The sequence below is a fragment of the Stegostoma tigrinum genome, chromosome 8, assembly GCF_030684315.1.
Source record: "Stegostoma tigrinum isolate sSteTig4 chromosome 8, sSteTig4.hap1, whole genome shotgun sequence".
Taxonomy (NCBI): Eukaryota; Metazoa; Chordata; class Chondrichthyes; order Orectolobiformes; family Stegostomatidae; genus Stegostoma; species Stegostoma tigrinum.
The window spans coordinates 74,966,747-74,989,345 of NC_081361.1; the positions used below are offsets into that span (position 1 = coordinate 74,966,747).

At 42.1% G+C, this 22,599-nt stretch overlaps 1 protein-coding gene across 1 annotated transcript in view; it reads left to right on the top strand.

Annotated features, from left to right (window-relative positions):
* Window positions 1-22,599, top strand: part of LOC125456333 (vitamin D3 hydroxylase-associated protein) — a 57,676-nt gene that overhangs the window by 10,615 nt on the left and 24,462 nt on the right. The window contains exons 5-8 of the mRNA XM_048539367.2: window positions 6,896-7,102; window positions 10,023-10,063; window positions 15,743-15,867; window positions 18,540-18,665. Of these exons, the coding sequence (XP_048395324.2) occupies window positions 6,896-7,102; window positions 10,023-10,063; window positions 15,743-15,867; window positions 18,540-18,665 (499 nt within the window). The remainder of the gene's footprint in view (window positions 1-6,895; window positions 7,103-10,022; window positions 10,064-15,742; window positions 15,868-18,539; window positions 18,666-22,599) is intronic.

Genomic DNA, 22,599 nt, shown 5'->3' on the forward strand with positions numbered 1-22,599 from the left:
ATCCTTGAGAATGTTGATTGTGAAAGACTTGGAAATTATAATTTCACTGTCTATGAAGAAGTGATAGTCATTTTATCTTTTGTTGCATATAGTCATTATCTGGCATTGTTCTGTGCAACCCAAACAGAGCCATAGAGCTGTGCAGCATGGAAGCAGATCCTCCAGTCCAACTCGCACACACTAAACAGATATCCTAGATTAATCTGGTCCCATTTGCAGGATTTGGCCCATATCCCTCAAAACACTTCATATTCATGTACCTATCCAGATGCCTTTTAAATGTTATAATTGTACCCACCTCCACAACTTCCTCAGGCAGCTTATTCCAGCCACGCACCACCCTCTGCGTGAAACAATTGCCCCAAGGTCCCGTTTAAATCTCTCCCCTCTCACCTTAAAAGTATGCCCTCTGGGTTTGGATGCCCCTACCCCAGGGAAAAGACCTTGGCTATTCACTTTATCCATGTCCCTCAAGATTTTATAAAACTCTATAAAGTTACACCTTAGCTTCTGAGCTCCAGGGAAAATATCTTCAGCCAATTCAGCCTCTCTCTATAGCTCAAATCCTCCAACCCGGGAAACATCTTTGTAAACCTTTTCCGGACCTTTTCAGGTTTAACAACATCCTTCCTATAGGAGAAGCACCAAAACTACACATAGTATTCCAAAAGTGGCCTAACCAATGTCCTGTACAGCCACAACATGACCTCCCAACTCCGATACTCAACGCACTGACTAATAAAGGCAAACTTATCAAACACCTTCCTCACTATCCTAGCTAAAAGAACTGTGAACCTGCACTCCAAGTTCTCTTTGTTCAGCTACCCTTCCCCAGGGCCTTACCATTAAGTGTGTAAGTCCTCCTCTGGTTTGCCTTTCCAAAATGCAGCACCTCACATTTAACTAAATTAAATTCTATCTGCCACTCCTTGGCCCATTGGCCCATCTGATCGATATCCTGTTGTACTCTGAAGTAACCTTAATGACTTGCCATTGGTCAGCCCAAGGCTAGATACTGTCCAAGTCTTGCTGTATGTGAATATGAACTTTTTCAGTATTTGAGGATTTGTGAGCATTATGCATTCAACAATGAACATCCTTACTCTGAATATTGCGGCAGAAAGAATTCCACTGATAAAACAGCTAAAGATTTTCGGACCTAGAGCTACCATGAGACACTCCTGCAATAATGTCCTCTGATTGAGAAGATTGGCCATGAACTACTGCAAACATCTTCCTTTGTGCTCGACAACAACCAGTTGAGAGTTTTTCACTGGATCCCCATTGCCTTCAGTTTTATTGTCACACTGGGTTGATGTCAAAGTGCCTCCCAGTGTCCCATCACAACTTGGGATCTAGGCTATCTTCTTAATATATCTTGAGGGGGTTTGATCTGGTCCATAAAAATACTCCGCTCAGATTTATGCAGCCTTGAGCTTTTGGTATCTGCCATAAGCCTCATTTTAATCTTGTAATTTAGTGCTGAACCCAATATCCCAGGTTCACAGGATTTGATGGTCTCAACCATTATTTTCATTGGAACTTGTTGACCCTGTAGCCTCCATGCATCCTTCTTGAATTAATCCCACTGTTCTGAGACAGATTTACCTGAAAGTATCTGTTCCCAGTCCACTCTCGCCAAATCAGACCAGATCTTATTAAAATCAGCCTTCCTCCAGATTATGACTTTGATTTCAGGCCCATTCTTGTCCTTTTTCAACCATCTTGAGTCTGACGTATTTATGATCACTGTCTGCAAAATGTTCCTCCGCTAATATTTCAACCATTTGCCTGGCTTTGTAACCTCAGATTAAGTCCAGGACCACTCCTTCTCTTGTAGGGCCTTCCATGTACTGCTTAATAAGATTTCCTGGATACATTTTAAGGATTCTGTTCCTCTAAGCACCATGACTATCCCAGTTAATGTTGGGGAAGTTGAAATCTCACTATAACCAATGATAGGATTTGGATTATCATTAGGGTTATTACTTTGACACTTACCTGAAGTTTTTCTACATAATCCTGTCTTCTATTTCTCTTGCACTTTTAGTCCTTTTTGGTTTTTAATTTCTACCCAAATGGCTTCATTAGAAGAGTATCATTCCTCCTTACTGCTGTAATAGATTCCCTGGTCAAAATGTTGGGGCTCAGGGAGCAAAGTTAGCAGCGAAGTTTGATGTGGTGGGTCTCCACATGGCCTGATGGAGAGATGAGGAGCATGGATGGAAATGGGCTGTGGGACTGTGCAAGCTAAAACAGAACAATGGAGGCTCTAGGAGGGTACCTGAAATCCAGGCAAAGCCTCTTGCAGATGGAACCAACATGATCTGCGTTCCTTACATTCACTGCTGTTTTCTAGAACTGGAAAATGGATGGGATAACGCCCACAGAAGGCACATTCCGTGCCAGTTCACTCTGCAAAAGCACAGAATACACATCTGCTAGATGCTAGGCCATTAAAAGGACAAATGCACAAAATAAGTGTCTCTGAACTGCAGCTGCATTTAATTTGCAAAAATTTCATCATCCATTTGCATTGCATACTAAGTCAATTTGCTTTGTATTCAAGTGCTGGTCGAAAGGCATTTACACCAGGCCATACAAGTTAAACATTGGCATCTCAATAAGACAGAAGTTAGTAGCAATGACTTACAAAGAGGTGAATACTGGCCAAAAGCATCCCAGATTTTCTAAGATGCAGTGGTAGGCAGATCGTTTCATCATCTTTCCTGTGAGTATTACAGTGGATTCTGCAATGCAATGATAATCAGGACTGACGTGGACTTGAGATGGTGAGGGTGTCAGTGCAAGCCAGCCACTCCCTTTTGGATGGAACATGTTGGTCTCTCAACCAGTGAAGCACATTCACGCAGTGGTACACATGCTGAGGCTGAAGTTGAATAAATGATGAGGACATGGCCCTTGCTATCAGGGCACAGCCTGTCTCACTGTATGGAAGATGTGTCTAGCCCTCGTCTGCTCTACTATCTGATTTCAGAGGTCATAACAACCTGTTTTGGTCCTTACGTTCCCAATGTAGGTTATTGCCAGCGTGGATCCAGCACCCAGCCACTGGTGGGATGTTGGCAGTTGTGTCTGCCTTCCCAAGAAGGCAAAGGCAGATGAAGGAGGATATGTGGGAAGTAACATTTGGGCCATACAAATGCCAGGCTATGACCATCACCAATAAGAGACAATCTAGACACATTTGCTTGACATTATACTAACCCATCCTTCCGAGTCCTCATCCAGGTCATTTATTAAAATGACAAACAACAGTGGCCCCAAAACAGATCCTTACAGTACACCGCGAGTAACTGAACTCCAGGATGAACATTTCCCATCAATCAGCACCCTCTGTCTTTCTTACAGCTAGCCAATTTCTGATCCAAACCGCTAAATCACCCTCAATCAGAGTCACCAAATTTAAGGGCATTTAAATGGTCATTGGATAAATGTAAGGATGATAATGGAATAGGTTAGATGGGCTTCAGATTGGCTTCACAGGTCAGCGCAACATCGAGGGCTGAAGGGTCTGTACTGTGCTGTAATGCTCTATGTTCTATGTTCAATGGTGTTATCATCACTGAAGCCCCCAGTATCACCACTGACCAGAAGCTCAACTGGACTCACCACATAAACACCACGTAAGTGACAAGAGCAGGTCAGAAGCTAGAAATAATGTGGTGAGTAACTCACCTGACTCATCAAATAATGTCCATCACTTACAAGGTCCAAGCCAGGAGTCTGAAAGCACATTTCCTACTTAGTTGGATGGATGACGTTTCAACAATACTTGAGAAGCTCGGCACCCTGCCGGAGGAAGCAGCCCACTTGATTGGCAGCACAGCCACAAACATCCACGCCCTCCACCACTGACATTCAGTAGCAACCATCAGTGCTATCTAGAAGACGCATTGCAGAAATTCACTAAAGCTTCTTAGACAGGACCTTCCAACTCCATGACCACTTGCATTTTGAAGGACAAGGGCAGCAGGTATGAGGGAACACCACCACCTGCAAGCTCCCCTCGAAGCCGGTACCTTCCTGAATTGGAAATATGTTGCTGTTCTTCACTGTCACTGGGTCAAAATCGTGGAATTCCCTCTCTGATGGCATTGTGGGACCATCCCCAGCAAGTGGACTGCAGCGGTCCAAGAAGGTAGCACACCACCACCTTCTCAAGGGCAAATAGGGATGGACAAGAAACGCTGGAGCAACCACTGATCCTGAAATAAAAAATAGGCCAAAGGCAAGACCAGACTGCCTTGGAGGCTGAGGAGCACACAGCTCGGGTGGGAATATGGCGGTCGGGGAATTATAGACAATGTCCAATATGGGGAATATTGGGATGTATCGATGCCACAGGGGGATCAGCGATTTTCACCCCGACTCCATTCCTGAGGATGATATAACGTTGACTCAGACTGCCATGTGCCCTCTGGCAGAACCGTGCTGGAAGCTGGAGTGGAGCCTGTGAGTTACAGCAGTGTGATGCTCTATTGGCTCAGTTAGCCTTCCAGGGATGAGACCAGTTCATTTCATCATCTATTTGCATTGCATGCAAAGTCAATGTGCTTGGTATTAGCATCAGGCCCGCAAATGAAAATTTGGCTGTGTGCAGTGGACCATTATGGACTGTGAAATAGTGATTGGTCATCATGTGGGGGAAATCTGCAGCCTCTATTCACTTCCATTGGCTGTACATAAAAATTCATAGAGCCATCAAAATGATACAGCACAGAAGGAGGCCATTTGGCCCATCTTGTCCATGCTAACTCAAAGACACCCAGATGCCTTTTCCTGCTTTGTCTTCCTGACCACGGCCCATAGCCCTGCAGCTTACAATCTTTAAGACGCAGATCCAGGTACTTTCTAAAAGAGCTCAGGGTCTCTACCACCACCACAATTCCAGGCAGTGAATTCCAGGCACACACCACCCTCTGTGTAAAAACAGCTATTCCTCATACCCCTTCTAATCCTTCTGCCACTGATCTTGAATCTCTGAACCCTGGTTTTTGAAATCTCTGCCAAGGGAGACTACTCAATCTCTACCCCTCACAGTTTTGTATACCTCAATCATGTCACCCCTCAGCCTTCTCTGTTCCAGGGAAAATAACCCCAACCTCTCCAACTGCCCTCGTAGCTACAACTCTCCAACCCTGTCGACATTCGAGTAAATCTTCTCTGCACTGTATCCACAGCAGTTATGTCATTCCTGCAACATGGTGATCTTAACTGCACACAATGTTCCAGTTGTGGCCTCACCAGTGTTTTATACAGTTCCATCATATCTGTACTCTGTACTTTGTACCTACAACAATGATGGAGAGCATGCCATATGACTTCTTTACAACCTTATCTACCTGTACTGCTACTTTTAGGGACCTGTGTGCCATATGTGAGACAGGGAGTGGCTGAAACTGCAAGTCTGAGTGCGGTGCTCAGTTTCAGTCCAGACATTTCAGAAAGTGACACGGTAGTAACCTCTTGGTTTGAATTATTTGATTAGTTCCCTGTATGTAATGTTCCACAACCGGACAATGCTTAATATGGATCTATATTGAACTTTGAGTATAGAATAATGATGGCATAGAGAGGGTGTTGAGATGAGATAAAGCGAAGGACAGGTAAACTGTGTGGCCTGTTGGCAACACAGTGACTCTGGTGAGAGAATCGCATTGTAAATGCATGGAAGGGGTGAGCAGAGTGGCTTTGTGGCTGCTGTACCATGATGTTGCTGATGAGGGGCAATGCCAAACCTGCTAACTTTTGTACAGGTGCACAGCAGGCTTTTAAAGATGACACTGGCACCAGGGTGCCAGTCTACCAGGGCATATTCAGTGTGTGGGGTACTGTTCCAGGAATGGTGGCTGGTAGCAGCATGAATCAAGTTAGAGAGCTGTAACAGATGTGGAGTATATAGTAACTGAAACTAGTTTGGTAAGTCTTTTAAAAGACATTTGGACAGGTACATGAAATGAAAATTTTAGAGGGATATGGGCCAAATGCTGACAAATGTGACTAGTTTAGTTTGGGAAACCAGGTCCACGTGGGTGAATTGGACCAAAAGGTCTGTTTCTGTGTTGCATGACTCTATGAATCTATGATTCTACATGGTGAGAAATCTCAGCAGCCTCCAGGAGAGAAACCCTCCATGAAACTAAAAGAAACTAATGCTTTTCCAGAAAACGTAAGATTCAAACCATAGAAGCCAAAAAGATAGCATAGTTGTCTTTTTAAATTTAACTGTCACTTGTAAATAATTACATTACATTGGACTCACTGCATTCACATGCACATGACCGGTATTTGTTGCACATTGCTCAGTCATAGAACTACATGTACTGGTGTGCGTCATCGTGGCATACGCTAATGGTCACAGGGGACTTAGGAACATTTCCTTTGTTATGGAAGAAACGATGTTGTGCTTTTGCTGTTATTGTTTATTGAATGTTCATGTTAGTATCCTGTGTATTTGCCACTCTGTGGGACATTGAAGAGTTTGCAGTTTCAGTTGGCCCTCCCTTCAATGTGAAGGACATTGTCTATAATCACTCTCATTGGGAATAATTGAAACAGAGGTGTACTCAAAGCCTTTCACTCTATGTGCCATGTTCCTTCCTTTTATGGTTCCATAAAATCACGCTCGTTGATTCTTGTGAAATTCTCAAGCGCTGACAACTGGATTGAGAATTCCACTGTGAGTTTAGAAAATCTATTGTTTGGCATTTGTGGCTGTTAGCGGACTGATAACGAGTGCCCCTTTCTGAAAAGCTAAACGTCCAAAAATTATTTTGAAGGGCTAATGGGAAGGGACATTCATTTTCTGTTTCCCGTTGTCATTAATGTCTCAGATCATCCTTAAAAGCATGTCCTTCTCAATTTGCAACAGCTTCGAGTGCAGTAATCCCATTTACGGACAAACCATCAATCCACTTAACACCACGCGATCACCTGGTGGGTCTTCGGGTGGGGAAGCTGCTTTGATTGCAGCAGGTGGGTCTATCCTTGGTATTGGAACTGACGTTGGCGGCAGCATACGCTTTCCTGCTGCGTGCTGTGGAATCTGTGGCTTCAAACCAACTTCAAACCGATTAAGGTAAAAAATTTGTTTGTTGCTATTATGGGGAACAAGAGTGGACCACGTGGAGTCTGTTCCATCGTTCAGTTAGTTCATTGCTGATCTGCAACTTGGCTCCATCTGTCGGTTGTTGATTCACACCGTTTGATATCCATATTCAGTACAACATCTTTTATCTCAGTCAGAAGGTTTCAATTCTACCAACTTCCACTACCTTTTGAGGAGAGAGTTAAAGGTTACTATTGATGGTTCGTATGAACAGGTATGTTTGATTTTGCATCAGTATGGTGTAGCTCTAATCAACAGAGGATTCCCCTTCATCGTGGTTGACAGGGCACTCAGCTGTGTCCGAGCCTCACTGCATATTTTCCTTCCCATAACAAAAGGATCCCCCTTGCCCTCATGTACCATCCCAGCAGCATCCACTTCCAAAGGATCATTTGCTGCCATTTTCATCACCTCCAGCGGGATGCGGCCACCAGACATATTTCCCCTCCCATGCTTTGTCAGCTTTCCATGGGGACTGTTCCCTCCAGGACACCTTGGCCCATTTCTCCTTTACTCCCAATATGTCCTCACAGAACCTTGGGACCTTCCCTTGCAACTGCAGGAGGTGTAACACCCACACATTTACTTCCTCCCTCATCACAATCCAAGGCCCCAGACACATCTTCCAGTTGAAGTAGCAATCTACTTGCACTTCACTCAATCTATTCTACTGTACTCACTGCTCACAATGTGGTCTCCCCTACACTAGGGAAACAAAGTGCAGACTAAGCTTAGATTATCTACAGGGTGGAAACAGGCCCTTTGGCTAACAAGTCCACACTGCCCCTTGAAGAATCCCACCCAGACCTATCCCCCTATAATCCACACACCCCGAATACTATGTGCAATTTAGCATGGCAAATCCACCTAGCCTGCACATCTTTGGACTATGGGAGGAAACCGGAGCACCCGGAGGAAACCCACGCAGACACGGGGAGAATGTGCAAACTCCACACAGACAGTCGCCCGAGGCTGGAGTCGAACCTGGGTCCCAGGCGCCGTGAGGCTGCAGTGCTAACCACTAAGCCACCGTGCTGCCCTGGGTGCCCGACTGGGTGACTGCTTTGCAGAACGCTTAGTTCTGCCTGCAAAAACAATCCTGAGCTTCCAGTTGCCTGTCACTTTGACACATCACCTTGTTCCCTGACCAACATCTCTGATCAGGCTTGCTACAGTGCTCCAGAAAAGCTCAGCACTATCTGGAAGAGTAGCATCTCACTTTCCACTTGGGAACCTTGCAGCCTTTTGAAATACCCTGTTCAACAATTTTATGGCTTAAGCACTTTCTTCCATGTCCTTACCATAACCCACCACACACCAGGTCTTGTCATCACATGGGCTGCTACTACGTCAACCCATTGTCAAATACATATGGTCCCCATTAGCAGCTGTTTATTCTCCAGGCTCTCCTTTACCCATTCCTTTATCTCCCTCAGTACTTTTCTCTGACTCAGAGATCCAACTCTACCTGTGGTTTACTACTGTCACCTCCCCTCACCCTGTCTTCAGCACATATACCAACCTTTTCCGAGCTAAAATCAGTTCTGAAGAAGGGTCACTGGACTGGAAACATTAACTCTGCCTTCTCTCCACAGATGGTTCCAGATCTGCTAAGTTTCCCCAGCAATTCAGTTTTTGTTTGTAGCTCTAATTATATTCTTTGCTGCTTTATCGGGGCAATATTTCTTTATAGTAGATAATGTCTTCAAATTATTTGAAGTGCCTTCATCAAAATACTTCTCAATCTTTTTTGAGACGTGTCCTCATAATATATTCCTTAAGGCCCAGTGAATCATTATTGTACCGTCTCCATATCCTTACTGAGCTGTGGGTAAATTAACACTTAGCAGATCGCAATCCTGTGCATATTAATAATTTATAAAAAGGGATTTGAACTTCAAACTTTTTGGGTAAAAGAATGACTTATCAAGTTTAAAAAGTGAGGAAGGGCCACCGGACGCGAAACGTTATCTCTGTCTTTTCCTTCGCAGATGCTGCCAGATCCGCTGAGCTTTTCCAGCAACTTTGTTTTTGTTTCTGATTTACAGTGTCCACAGTTCTTTCAGTTTTTATTTGATGATAAGTAGTGCCAGTTAAGGTATAACCTTCTTGTCTCTCTCTTTTTTTCCTCTCTGCCTCTCTCTCTCTCTCTCTCGCTCTCTCATGCACACACACACAGACACACACAGATGCACACAGACGCACACAGACACACAGACACACACGCACAGACACACGTGCACAGACACATGCACACACGCACACACACACACACAGGCACACAGGCACACAGGCACACACACCACACACAGATGTGCCTACGGTTCCTTGCAGAAAGTGGAACAAAGTAAAGCTGAAAAAGAATGTATTTGGGCATTTTAACTGTGATAAAATGTCAGTATGGTCCCTGTGCAGTTGTTTTTGATATAAAATTGGGCATATTTACATGGGCCCTCTGATCTTTTCATGTTCCTTCTCTCCATTCTGAGATTGTGTGATTACAGGATGTAAGTCTGATATCTTTACTCTTCAAGTAAGTGCTCTTTGAGACGAAATGGGAAGGAAAATAAAACTAAGATCAAGGTAACAACCATTCTGCCTCTTTAGTGTTTAATTTTGTCTATTCCAGGCACTATTTTTGGCTATCAAATTTTGAGTCTAAAACATAAAGCACTTTTGGTATATATATGATACAAGGAAGTTGATATTTCTGCAATATATTCAGACCAAACATCTCAAAGTATTTAGTAAAAGGATTTATTTTAGAAGGCAACTTTTGGAGGTAATAACTGGATGACTGTGATGAATTGTTACGGACTGGGCTGCTAATACTTATAAATAGGCAGGTTTCTTCAAAAAATAACTGATAATATGTTTTAATTTCACGCAGCAAGATTGGGTTGTCAGGAAGCTTGTCTGGACAGAAAACACGTGAGTTTCAACTCTATAAAAGCTGTTATTATTTTTTTAAAAAACAGATTATGCCAGTGAAATCACTCCACAGAGGCTAGGATCCGATCACCAAATCACCCTTTGTTTATAAATGAAGAGACCTTGACACTGATCCATCTCCGCCTGAGCCAGCTCTCAGAGTTAACAGGATGTCTGACAATCCTGTTCTTATCTTTCAGCCAGGGTTCCCTGATTGAACCAGATTAATAGCCCCAAGCAGGGAACTCATATTCTCTGTGGTCCATCTGTATGGTCTTGTTATAATCAGTAGAGCCAGTATCCTCCAACATGGCACACCAAGCCTCCATAAAGACTAAACCAGAAATGCACTGGATACAATAACCTGAGATATTATATGCTACTACCTTAGTCAAACACAATTGCCTCTATCAACAGACAGTCCATCTGTAAATATAGTGGCTCAAAGTATGTAATTCATAATTACTGCCTTTACAACAATTACAAAGCTGAAAACTATTTATGTGCAAGCACATGATTTTCTTCTTGATTTCTCTGCCTATGAATAATCTGGGTGGAAAAATTTCAAAGATTCAGGCACAGGCTTGGAGGGCCGAAGGGCCTGTTCCTGTGCTGTAATTTTCTTTATTCACCACTCTCCTCCTCTCAGTCCGAATTGGTTGATCCTTTATCCTGGGATCCTGTACTTTCAATTCCTCAGTCAGGGGAACATTTTCTCAGCACCAACCTTGTCAACCCTGTTAAAAATTTAATGTATTTGTAATACAATTACCTATCATTTTTCTGTATTCCAACAAATAAATGATCATAACTTATACAGTTTTGTAAGATTGCTGTGAACATTCTAGACACAGAGAGAATAAAGTAACACAAGGGTACTCTGAAATAGTGGGACATAATTGTCTTGACACTCATGTTATGTTCTGTGGGCACTTCTTATTTTGTGAGGTCATGTGAAACAGCTGGAAAAGAATCTGAGATCCTTTCAATATAATGGAAATAAAAATCTGGAGAAATGGATGCTGCAATGCTAATTCACTGTCACCTGTTTTATTCTCTTGTTCGAAGTGAAAACCTGGTCCCCAGTATTTCCAGTCCAGAAATTATTGCTGGGGCACAATGGCCCCAGGACTTGTGAGCCTTTGATAATAAACTGTCAATATTTGCTGTCAGTATCCCTCTGAATCTGACCACAGAAATCCTGATGTTATCGTCTGTCTCTCTTCTACCACTGCCACAGGCTTTGTTCCAGATTGTGGATAATTTGCCTCTGGCTACTGTCCACCTTTCAGGAGCTGGTGATCAGTGTAATCAATTGAATTTCCCCTTTTTTTGCTCTAATATCATTGTTTAAAATCCCCTCCTCACCCAAAAAATGCTATTTTTTTCAATGAGGTGTAGCTGAGTGTTTGACATTCATCTCAGTAATAACAATTACTGAGCAAGTGATCTGGTGCTGAAGAACATGTGGAATATTGTGTTATGATTGTTTATTGGCTTTCAAAAGCTATTTTTTATTAAAGAATTACATTTTAAACGTTTATGATATTTCAGTTTGTACCTTTACCATAATATTTATATACCAATGTTTATATCAAGATTTTACAAAGGATTTGGTTTTTTTATGCTTTTTGTTTCCTGGTGGGTGGTGTGTGGGAATGGTTTTAATGTGATTGACTACCAGGACAGTTTGACTTCATCACTGCAGCTTGAAGCTGTGAATCCCCATTAAGCAACTCTATAATACAACATACATTGAGACAGGAAAGGTTCTCACTATAAAGATTTTCAGAACTCCAGTGAGGCCTTCTTTAAGGCCAATAGTGAGCTTGTTTCACATTGACCACAAAATCTGCGCCACGTTACTTGTGCCCTAACTTCCAAAAATGTGAACTCAGTGAACAAGCACATGTCAACATTGCTAGTTAAAAAATATGGCCTTAATTTATTTTTATCATTCATCAAATAATTTTGATGTACTCTATTTTTATCATTTTAATTTCTAGTTTTGCTTGCCAGTTAATCCTCATACAGTGCTCCTTAGCTTCCTTCTGTTCCAATAGCTGCTTCCTAACATCTTTTGCGGGTTAAGATTTTATTAAAATCTGAAACTCGAAAATACACTGATTAATATTTCTTTGATGAAAATGATGGAGACGGTTGATGAGAGTAATGTTGATGTTGAGCATATGGAGTTATCCTCTCTGGAATAAGTGTGTACATATATTTATAAACTTGGAAAATGGAAGTTTGGACACTATTGTGTTGCACAGAATGAACCAAACTTTTATATCTGGAACAGTGCGGTGTTTATTGATTGGTTAAACAAGATCATACAACTTTTGAAGAGGCTAGATTTGATATTTGAGTGAGACCAACTAGTACCAAGTGGGCTCAGGTTAAATAAATTACCCAACAACAGCTTTAAAAGTTAAGTAGCAGTTTGTCGTGGAGCTGGGAGGAGGGGCAGTAGCCTAAAGAAATCATGCAAGTGAAGTTTCTCTCTTTCCCAATCTTAGTGTGTGGAGGGAAAAGAAAAACACCCAAAAACTTTGAAAGGAAAAACTTATAGCTCAACAAAAAACAAATCAAGGTCAAACCAGCTGAGTACTAAATTGAGAATTACTGGGGTCAACAATGAGGTGATGTCACCAACAAAATCCAAAAGAACTGTGAGAAAGGCATTGTGCTCCACCCTTGTCGTCTGGTCTCTTGATCCACAGAATTTGTTGTTTTTTTGCGTGTGCTTCGCAACTATGATATTTTTCTGCACAGCTGTCTGTCTTGTGTGTGAATGACTATTCATGTGCATTGAGATTTAAAGAGGATGTAGTTTAAGTTAGCATATTAGTAACTGATAGCCCATTTTGCCATTGTTAAAGGATAAGTTTGCTTATATATTAATAAGTTTTGTTTTGTTTATTGATGAAACCGGGTTTGAGTTTCTTTCATATTAGATAGTGATCAAAGTTAAGCAAATTAACTATCCTAATGATTGAATTGTATCATTACAATTGTGACAACACATGGAATAGAGAGGCTTGTTTTCCAGCATAACCTGTCATCAGGGACATACAAAACGTCACAGACTCAGCGTGGATTCTTTGAATGCAGACATAGGATTGACAAAGGAGCTAAAGGTGAAATTTCCTGCAAAACCTAAGATAGCTGAGAAAATTAACACATTATTTCAGAATTTGAGACTGGTTAATTAATGGTGAGTCACTTGAGTTCACAAGAATTTGAGTGAATCTTCAGGAAATTGAAGTGAAAATGGAAATGGAACTTAAGAATTGAAATTTTGAGGAAAAAGAAAGCAAAAGATAATTTTAGAGTCTTGAATTAGAGATGCAGGAGAGAGAAAAGATAGTAGGAAATGGATGTGATTTGCTCGCTGAGCTGGAAGGTCAGTTTTCAGACGTTTCGTCACCATTCCAGGTAACATCATCAGTGAGCCTCCGATGAAGCGCTGGTGTTATGTCCCGCTTTCTATTTATCTGTTTAGGTTTCCTTGGTTTGGTGATGTCATTTCCTGCATTGGTGATGACATCACCAACCCAAGGAAAACATCACCAATGCAGGAAATGACATCACCAACCCAAGGAAACCTAAACAGATAAATAGAAAGCGGGACATAACACCAATGCTTCATATGAGGCTCACTGATGATGTTACCTAGAATGTTGGCGAAACGTCTGAAAACTGAGCTTTCAGCTCAGTGAGCAAACTCACATCCAGAACCTCAACCTGAGCTACAAATCTTCTCAAAACCTGATAGTAGGAAATGGCAGAGTTTTTTTGTGTCTGTCTTCACAGTAGGAGACTTAGAAAATTTACCATAGCAAACGAAGAGTTTAATAGGAGGAAGGACCGTAAAACAATCACCATCACAATGGAAAAGTGCTGGCAAATCTATTAGACCCAAAAACCAACAGTTCCTTGCCTTCATCCCTGGGCCTTAAAAAAGTGGCTGTAGAGATTGTAAATGCGTTGATTATGATCTTCAAACAAATCCTTAGATTCTGGAAGGGTCTCATGGATTAGAAACTAGCTAATGCAATATCTTTATTCAAGAAAGGAGGGAGACAGAAAGCAGGAAACTGTCAGCCAATTAGCCTACCGCCTGTCTTAGGGAAATTACCAGAATTCACGATTAAACAGTTCATAGTGTGATATTTAGAAAATTAGAATGTGATCAGGTAGAATTAATTTGGCTTTGTGATAGGGAAATCATATTAGTTAACTAGTTTGAGGTTTTCTTTAGAAAATAATACACAAAGTGGATAAATTGTATTTTCAAAAGAACTTTGACAGGGTGCCACATCAAAAGGTTTGCTGATAATGTGAAAGCATATAATGTTGAGGGTAAAATATTAGCGTGGATAAATAATTAACAGGAAGCAGGAATAAATGGTTCTTTTTCAGGTTGGCAAGCTGTATCTAGTGAAGTGCCACAGAGATCAGAGCTTGGGCATCAACTACTTGAATCTATACCAGTGATGTTGATGAAGGGACTGATTGTACGGTAGCTAAATTTGCCAAACGACACCAAAGCTAATAGTAAATTAAGTGTCAAAAAGATGTAGAGAGTCTGCAAATGAATACTGCAGCTTACCATCATCTTGTGAAGGGTGATGAGGGATGGACAGTAAATTCTGGTTTGGCCCACATCATGTGAATGAGTATAAAAAGGAAAGGTTAAGTGAGTGGGAGAAAAATTGACAGCCAAATATGTTGTGGGAAAATGTGAACTTGCCCACTTTGGTAGGAGGAATTGAAAAACAGTTTATTGTCCAAATGGATACAGGTTGCAAAAATTGATTGTACAGATACTTTAGAGTGTTGATGATTATATAAATGGTGAAAATTAGTTTGCAGATTATGCAGGTAATTGTGAGAACAAACGGAATATTGGCATTAATTGCAAGAGGAATGTAAGATAAATATTGGATATTTTGCAGCAGTTGTACACCCGCACATCTACATTACCAAATTTGTTCAAAATCCTGATGATCTGCAGTATTAAAGGCCTCTCCTTTATCTTTCCTTTCAAACAGAAATGCTCACCAATTTGTTCAATCTGCTCTAATAGGCATTACCTCTCAGTTCTGGTACCATTTCAGTTAATGAATTTTGCATCTTTTCCAGTGCTTTTATACTGTGGAGGTTAGAAATATTTATAGTACTCCAAGTATGGGCGAATCATTTGACTCTTAATGTTAACTCTGCTTGCTCTGGATGCTGCCAGGTCTGCCAAGTTTCTCCAGCAATTTCTGTTTCTGTCCCTGATCTCTGTTTCTTTTAAAGCTCGACGCCTATTTTCCAAAACGTCTGTGACCTTCTTACTCTTCCCACCAATGTATAATGCCACACAGTTACCTGCAATGGTGTTAAATTACCAATTAAATCCCCAGTATGGAATTTTGTATTGTTTCATCATTTCCTCTGCATTAGCTGTACTCCACAATTTAAGATCGTCCACAAATTTGATAATGTCCCTCTGATTTCTATTACCCTTCATTAATGGACTAGAATGTCAACCAAGAATAAGTGGCCAAATAATGGAGTGTGGAGAACCTGCAATCTTTATAAATCTTTATGAATGAAGATATATAATTCAGTTCTTCTTGCATTTAACAATGAATATTAAAGTTGAGTGAAATACTGATTGTTTTCTAGTTGAGTCAATGGTTGGTCCATTAGCCAAAGATGTGGATAGCTTGGCATTGTGCATGAGAGCTCTGTTATGTGAAGACATGTTCCATTTGGATCCCTCTGTGCCACCTATTCCCTTCAATGAACAGGTAACACAAAAACCACTGTTTGCCCTTATATTGCACCTTTCAGGTATTAAATGTTCCAAAGAAGTTCAAAGAGAAATAGATTCTGAGAAGTAATCAATTCAAGAGAAATAATAGATTCAATTATGATGACTGAACCTATAGTTGAGATTGAAGGCTTTAAGGGCTTTTCTTTTGAAGTTAGGTATAGCTTAAAGAGGGTATTTGTAATGTTGAACCAAGATGGCTGTAAGCTGGTGCGCAAGGAATGAAATACAGAGATGGAAGTCACAAGACCAAACTGGAATGTAGGATAAAAATAATTCACAGATATGAAGAGATTTATAACAAAGATGTACATTTTGGCCAGAATTTACTTCGCACAGCTGGATTTGAGCTATTGGCAGGAGGTATGAGCTGAAGAAAGGGAGGGAAGGTGGGGGCAGGGATTAAGATCTTTTGCCTTCCTGACCCTTCCAATTAAGTCAGGGCTGTGGAAAATGAAGGACACCCCTCACAAGTAGATGGAATGGTAAAGAAGGTGTATATGCATTTACTGGTCAGGGAATTGAATACAAGAGTCAGGGAGTCATGTTGCAGCTTTATAAGACATTGGCCAGGCCACACTTAGAATATTGCATTCACTTCTGATTGCCACATTACAGGAAGGATGTGGAGACTTTGGAGAAGGTGCAGAAGAGGTGTACCAGGACGCTGCCTGGATTAGAGGGTATGAACAATAAGGAGAGGCTAGAAAAATTCAGGTTGTTCTCTCTGGAGCAGCGGAGGCTGAGGCTGAGGGGGCACTTGATAGAAGTGTATAAAATTGTGAGTTGCTTAGACAGGGGTGACGGTCAGAATCTTTATCCCAGAGTTGAAATATCTAAAACTAGGAGGCATGGATTAAAAGTGAGATATGCAAGTTCAAAGGAAATGTGAGGGGCTGTTTTCTCACACAGAGTAGTAGGAATGTAGAATGTGCTGCCAGGGATGGTGGTGGAGGCAGATATGATAGGGGCACTTAAGAGACTTTTAGATAAGCATATGAATATGCAAGGAATGGAGGGATATGGACCAAGGGCAAGCAGAAGGGATTTGTTTAATTTCACGTCATTTTCAGCTCAACATTGTGGGCCTAAGGGCCTGTTCCTCTCCTGTACAGTTCTATGTTGTATGTTCCTGCCTGGAGGCTAATAAAAGGCCTCATCCCACCGTTGCTCCTATTCCACCATACTCTGCCCCAGTATACAGAGGCTGCCCATTAAAGATGGCAGTCTCCTTGTGGGCTTGATGGAACCACTTTGATCGGGCACCCCGTGATCCATGGAGAGCCCCTTTCCCCTAAAAGGAGTTGAATACCTGTCCTGAGTTAGTTCACTCTCTGACTGACATTGAATTCCATCAAGGCTTCTGAAAATGGTTATAGCATCAACTAATTTTCTAACTGATGCCTGGTACTGCTTGAGTCACTGTTAGATTCAGCTGCTTTGAATTTTATACCTTAAAAAAATGGAAACCAGCAGTGAATGATGAAGACAAGATGAGCTAAAGAACAGAACTTATACTGTAATTTTAGTTAACTTGAAGTTCATGTAGCAGGAAGTTCAGCAGTTTTCCAAGGCACACAGTCAAGACATCAACCCGAAGAAAACAGAAACATGACAGGGGTGACAGTTAGGTAAAGAGAGAAACAGACAGCATTGTGGAAGTATGTCAGATACTTTTAATGTTTCAATCTCTGTTAGAGTTTAACCAGACATTGAAGATGTTTACTATAAGGTTCAACCAGAGTGGGCAATGAAGATAGACTGAGATTACTAAATTTGTAGAGCTTTTATATGTTTGTTCTAGGTATCTATGGCAAAGCTCATGCTTTGTTTGATGCATCATTGTCTTGGTTATTTTGCAAGCGTCCCCAGTGGCAATGTGAAACAGATTATCCTCTTGTACAGGGAATGCTCAATATTTAATCCGTTAATATAAATGGAGCCAAAAACCCAAGTGTTTCTTTGTAACTCTCAAAGTTTATAGTAGTGAGGAATAACGGTTTAATATGGGGAGATTCAGAGATTCCTTTGAGCTTTCTTGCATTCACCATCAACTTCAGCTTCTCACTTTCTCTACTGAACCTGAAATTTTAACCCTAGTTAAAGGTGTAGGGGCAATCAAGCCTGCTCTACCATACTATACGTCATTAGTCATTGCAGACTGAAGATGGGTTTTGCTGTGTGGCTGAAATAATCCCAGCAAATCTTGAACGTGGCATGTGTGGGCTACAAAGCACAAAGCAAATGCAAACCCTTATAGGTTACATGGGGGCACTGAACTGATCCCTTCTCATAAGTATAGTGCACGGCAATCTTACCTGCAAAGATTCCTTGCATTATTGATGTGAAACTAGGTGAAGAAGGAGTCAGTACTCATGCAGACATTTGCGAAGTCCTATTATGTCTTTGCCACATGACTGGTAGTGCTTTCATCGTAAGAGGTGCAGTGTAGGAGTTCCATGCTCCATCAGTTGTTCTATCAGCAACCCTGTAACTGCGCTTCAGGTCCCTCTGGATGGAGCAGTATGTAAAGCCATTATTTGCAAGTGGTGCAAATGTTGCCCCTTCCAATATTGAGGACTTGTTTTGTTCAATTGCAAAAAATTAAAAAGTACGTTTTTTGAAGTTTTAAAAAAAATTTTTTTTCAGATGTACACCAGTACGAAACAATTGAGGATAGGTTATTTTGAAAATGATGGGTATTGGATCCCGACCCCAAGCATGAAACGAGCCATCATGGAAACTAAGCAACTACTGGAAGAAGCTGGACACACGGTGTGCTTACTAATCCTCAAAGAGAATGGAGAAATTCCCGGAGGTAGAGGGAGGGTGAGGAGGGATGATAGTGAAAGATTGAATGGACTAAGCAAAAATTTATTTTTAATTAATCTTTCTTCCCTGCTCTCTAATCTAAACACCCAACATGGACACTGGAAACAAAGATTGGAAAGCATGAAAATAATTAGTTTGCAGGATTGGCCATTTAATGAGTTCCTAATTTTGAATGACATGTGAGGCAATATACAAAGATTTGAAAATGATGGACAGAAAAGAAATTACCGGGCTCCAGGGATCCAACATCATTGATAACATTTTTCTGCCCAACAGTTTTCATGGTATTCGTGAGCCTTACGCCTGTCGTAGAAAAGTTTTGGAAAGGATTATGAGATAGGATGTATAATCATCTAGCAAGCAACAGTTTGATAGGAGATAGCATGGATTTGACAAGGGCAGGTCGTGTCTCACAAACCTCATTGAGATTTTTGAGAAGGTGACCAAGCATGTGGATGAGGGTAGGGCAGTTGACGTGGTGTACATGGACGTCAGTAAAGCCTTTGATAAGGTTCCACATGGTAGGCTATTGGAGAAAATACAGAGGCACGGGATTATGGGAGATTGAGCAGTTTGGATTAGAAACTGGCTTTCTGTAAGAAGGCAACGAGTGGTGGTTGATGGAAAATATTCAGCCTGGAGTCAGGTCACTAGTGGTGTGCCTCAAGGATCTGTTTTGGGACCACTGCTGTTTGTCATTTTTATAAATGACTTGGATGCAGGCATAGGTGGATGGGTTAGTAAGTTTGCAGATGATACTAAAGTTGGTGGAGTGGTGGACAGTGTGGAAGAAGGTTGCAGGTTGCAGGGAGACTTGGATAAACTGCGGAATTGGGCTGAAAGGTGGTAAATGGAGTTCAATGTGGATAAATGTGAGGTGATTCACTTTGGGAAGAATAATAGGAAGGCAGAATACTGGGTCAATGGAAAGATTCTGGGTAGTATGGATGTGCAGAGGGATCTTGGTGTCCATGTACATAGATCCCTGAAGGTTGCCACCCAGGTTGATAGTGCTGTTAAGAAGGCTTACGGTGTGTGAGGTTTTATTGGTAGAGGGATTGAGTTCTGGAGCCGTGATGTCATGCTGCAACTGTACAAAATGCTAGTGCAGCCTCATTTGGAATATTGCGTGCAGTTCTGATCGCCCATTACAGGAAGGATGTGGAAGCATTGGAAAAGGTGCAGAGGAGATTTACCAGGATGTTGCCTGGTTTGGAGTGAAGGCCCTATGAAGAAAGGCTGAGGGACTTGGGTCTGTTCTCATTGGACAGAAGGAGGCTAGGAGGGGATTTAATAGAGACATACAAGATGATCAGAGGATTAGATAGTGTGGACATTGAGATTCTTTTTCCGAGGATGATGATGTCAGCTTGTACAAGAGGGCATAGCTACAAATTGAGGGGTGATAGATTTAAGACAGATGTCAGAGGCAGGCTCTTTACTCAGAGAGTGGTAAGGGCGTGGAACGCCCTGCCTGCCAATGTAGTTAACTCAGCCACATTAGGGGCATTTAAACAGTCCTTGGATAAGCATATGGATGATGATGTAGTGTAGGGGGATGACCTTAGATTAGTTCAAAGGTCGGCGCAACATCGAGGGCTGAAGGGCCTGTTCTGCGTTGTATTGTTCTATGTTCTCTTTTAAAGAGTAAGCATAAAACAGGTCATCAGATTCTTCTGAAAATCTGAGTAGGTAATATCCATTTGGATACCTCAGTGTTCTAATTATTTCATTGGAAATTTTCAGAAAACTAGTTATCTTGACAGAAGTAATCCTCCGCTCTCGCACTCCAGGTGAGATGAATGTTGACTGCCTGCGCATAATCAAAAAGGAATCAGAATCCCGAAGAACTGCAGATGCTGTAAAGCAGGAACAAAAACAGACGTTGCTGGAAAAGCTCAGCAGTCCCGGCAGCATCTGTGAAAAAAAATCAGAGTTAATGTTTTGGGTCCATTGACCCTTCCTTTGAACTGATAGTAGCTCGGAAAATGTCGCCTTATATGCAGAAAATAGGGAGGGGGTGGGATTGGGAGTAAGCGATAGGATAGAATCCGAAGAGAGAGAAGAGTAGTTGGGTAGACAAAGGAGTTGATAACGATCCTGCTGGGAGGGTGAATAGCTGTTAATGGGGATTGTTAGTGACTAATAACAGGGGGTGTGTAATGGCAGGCTATGTGATAACAAGGCCTGGTTTGTGGGGTAATGGAATAAGACACGGGAGAGTTTAGCCCCTAAAATTAATGAACTCAACATTGAATCCATATTGCTGTAAGGTCCCCAACCGGAAAATGAGGGATTGTTCTTTCAGCTTGCGCTGAGCTTCGCTGGAACACTGCAGCAAGCCAGAGGCAGAGATGTTGGCCATGTAGCAGGGTGGTGTTTTAAAGAGGCAGGCAACGGGCAGTTCAGGTTCTTTTTTGCGAGCAGAATGTAGATGTTCTGCAAAGCTGTCAGCCTGTCTATACTTCGTAGAGGAGACCACATTGTTTGTGGCGAATGCAGTAGACTAGATTCTGGGAAGTGCAGGTGAAGTGTTGCTTCACCTGGAAGGTGTGTTTGGGCCCTTGGATACCGGGGAGGGAGGAGGTAAAGGGGCAGGTGTTGCACCTTCGCCGGTTACAGGGGAAGTTGCCGTGGGGCTGTGGGGGGAGTGTTGGGAGTGAAGGAAGAGTGGACCAGTGTGTCCCAGAGGGAATGGTCCCTACAGAAGGTGGACAAGTGAGGGGAGGGGATTATGTGTCTAGTGGTGGCACCTCTCTGGAGGTGGCGGAAATGGTGACTGATAAACTTCTGGATGTGGATGCTGGTGGGATAGTAGGTGAGGATAAGGGGAACCATATTGCTGTTGCGAAAGGGAAGAGAGGGAGTGAAGGCAGAATGTGGGAGCTGGGTTGGACCTGGTTGAGGGTCCTTTCGACAACGGTATTGGGGAGTCTTCGGGTGAGGAAGAAGGTGGGCATATTGAATGGTCCCTTGTTGAAGTTGGCCTCATGTAAGCAGATGTGACAGAGATGGAGGAACTGAGAATAGGATGGAGTCTTTACAAGAAGCAGGATGTGAGGATGTATAGTCGAGGTAGCTGTGGGAGTCAGTGGGTTTATAGTGGATTGGTTCCTGACTAGTGGTTCATTTGATCTTCAGGATTGGTTTTGATTTGCTGAAGTAGGTCAGAGAAGAGTTTTCCTGAGTACATTTTCCTTACTAAGCTAATATTTTCTCCCTGGAAATCACATGGCTGCAAGAAATGGTGAAAGTGTAGAAAATTAGGAAGAAGTGTTTTTGTTTATTCATTTGATGCACATTCCTAGATGCCCTTGAGAAGATGATGGTAAGCTGCCTTGAACTGTTAGGGAGGGTGTTCCAGGATTTTGACCCAGTGACACTGAAGAAACACTATTATATTTCCAAGTCAGGATGGTGGCTTGGAGTGGAAGCTGTAGGCGATGATGTCTCCACGTACCTACTGTCCTTGTCCTTCTAGATGAAAGTGATGCTGGGCTTGGAAGATGCTGCCTGAAGAGCCTTGGTGAATTTCTGTAAGCATCTTGGAGATGGTACGTACCGCTGCTACTAAGTATCAGTGGTGGAGGGGGCTAATGTTCGTCGATGGGGTGCCAGTCAAGTGGGCTGCTTTGTTCTGGAAAGAGTCAAGATTCTTAAGTATTTTTGCAGCTGCCCCTGTTCAGGCAAATGGGGAGAATTCAGAGCTGATGAAGGGTCTAGGCCCGAAACGTCAGCTTTTGTGCTCCTGAGATGCTGCTGGGCCTGCTGTGTTCACCCAGCCTCACATTTTATTATCTTGGGGTCTTTGATTATGTTGGCTGCTTTTCTCAGGCAGCATGAAGTGTAGACTGAGTCAATAGTTGGAAGGCTGGTT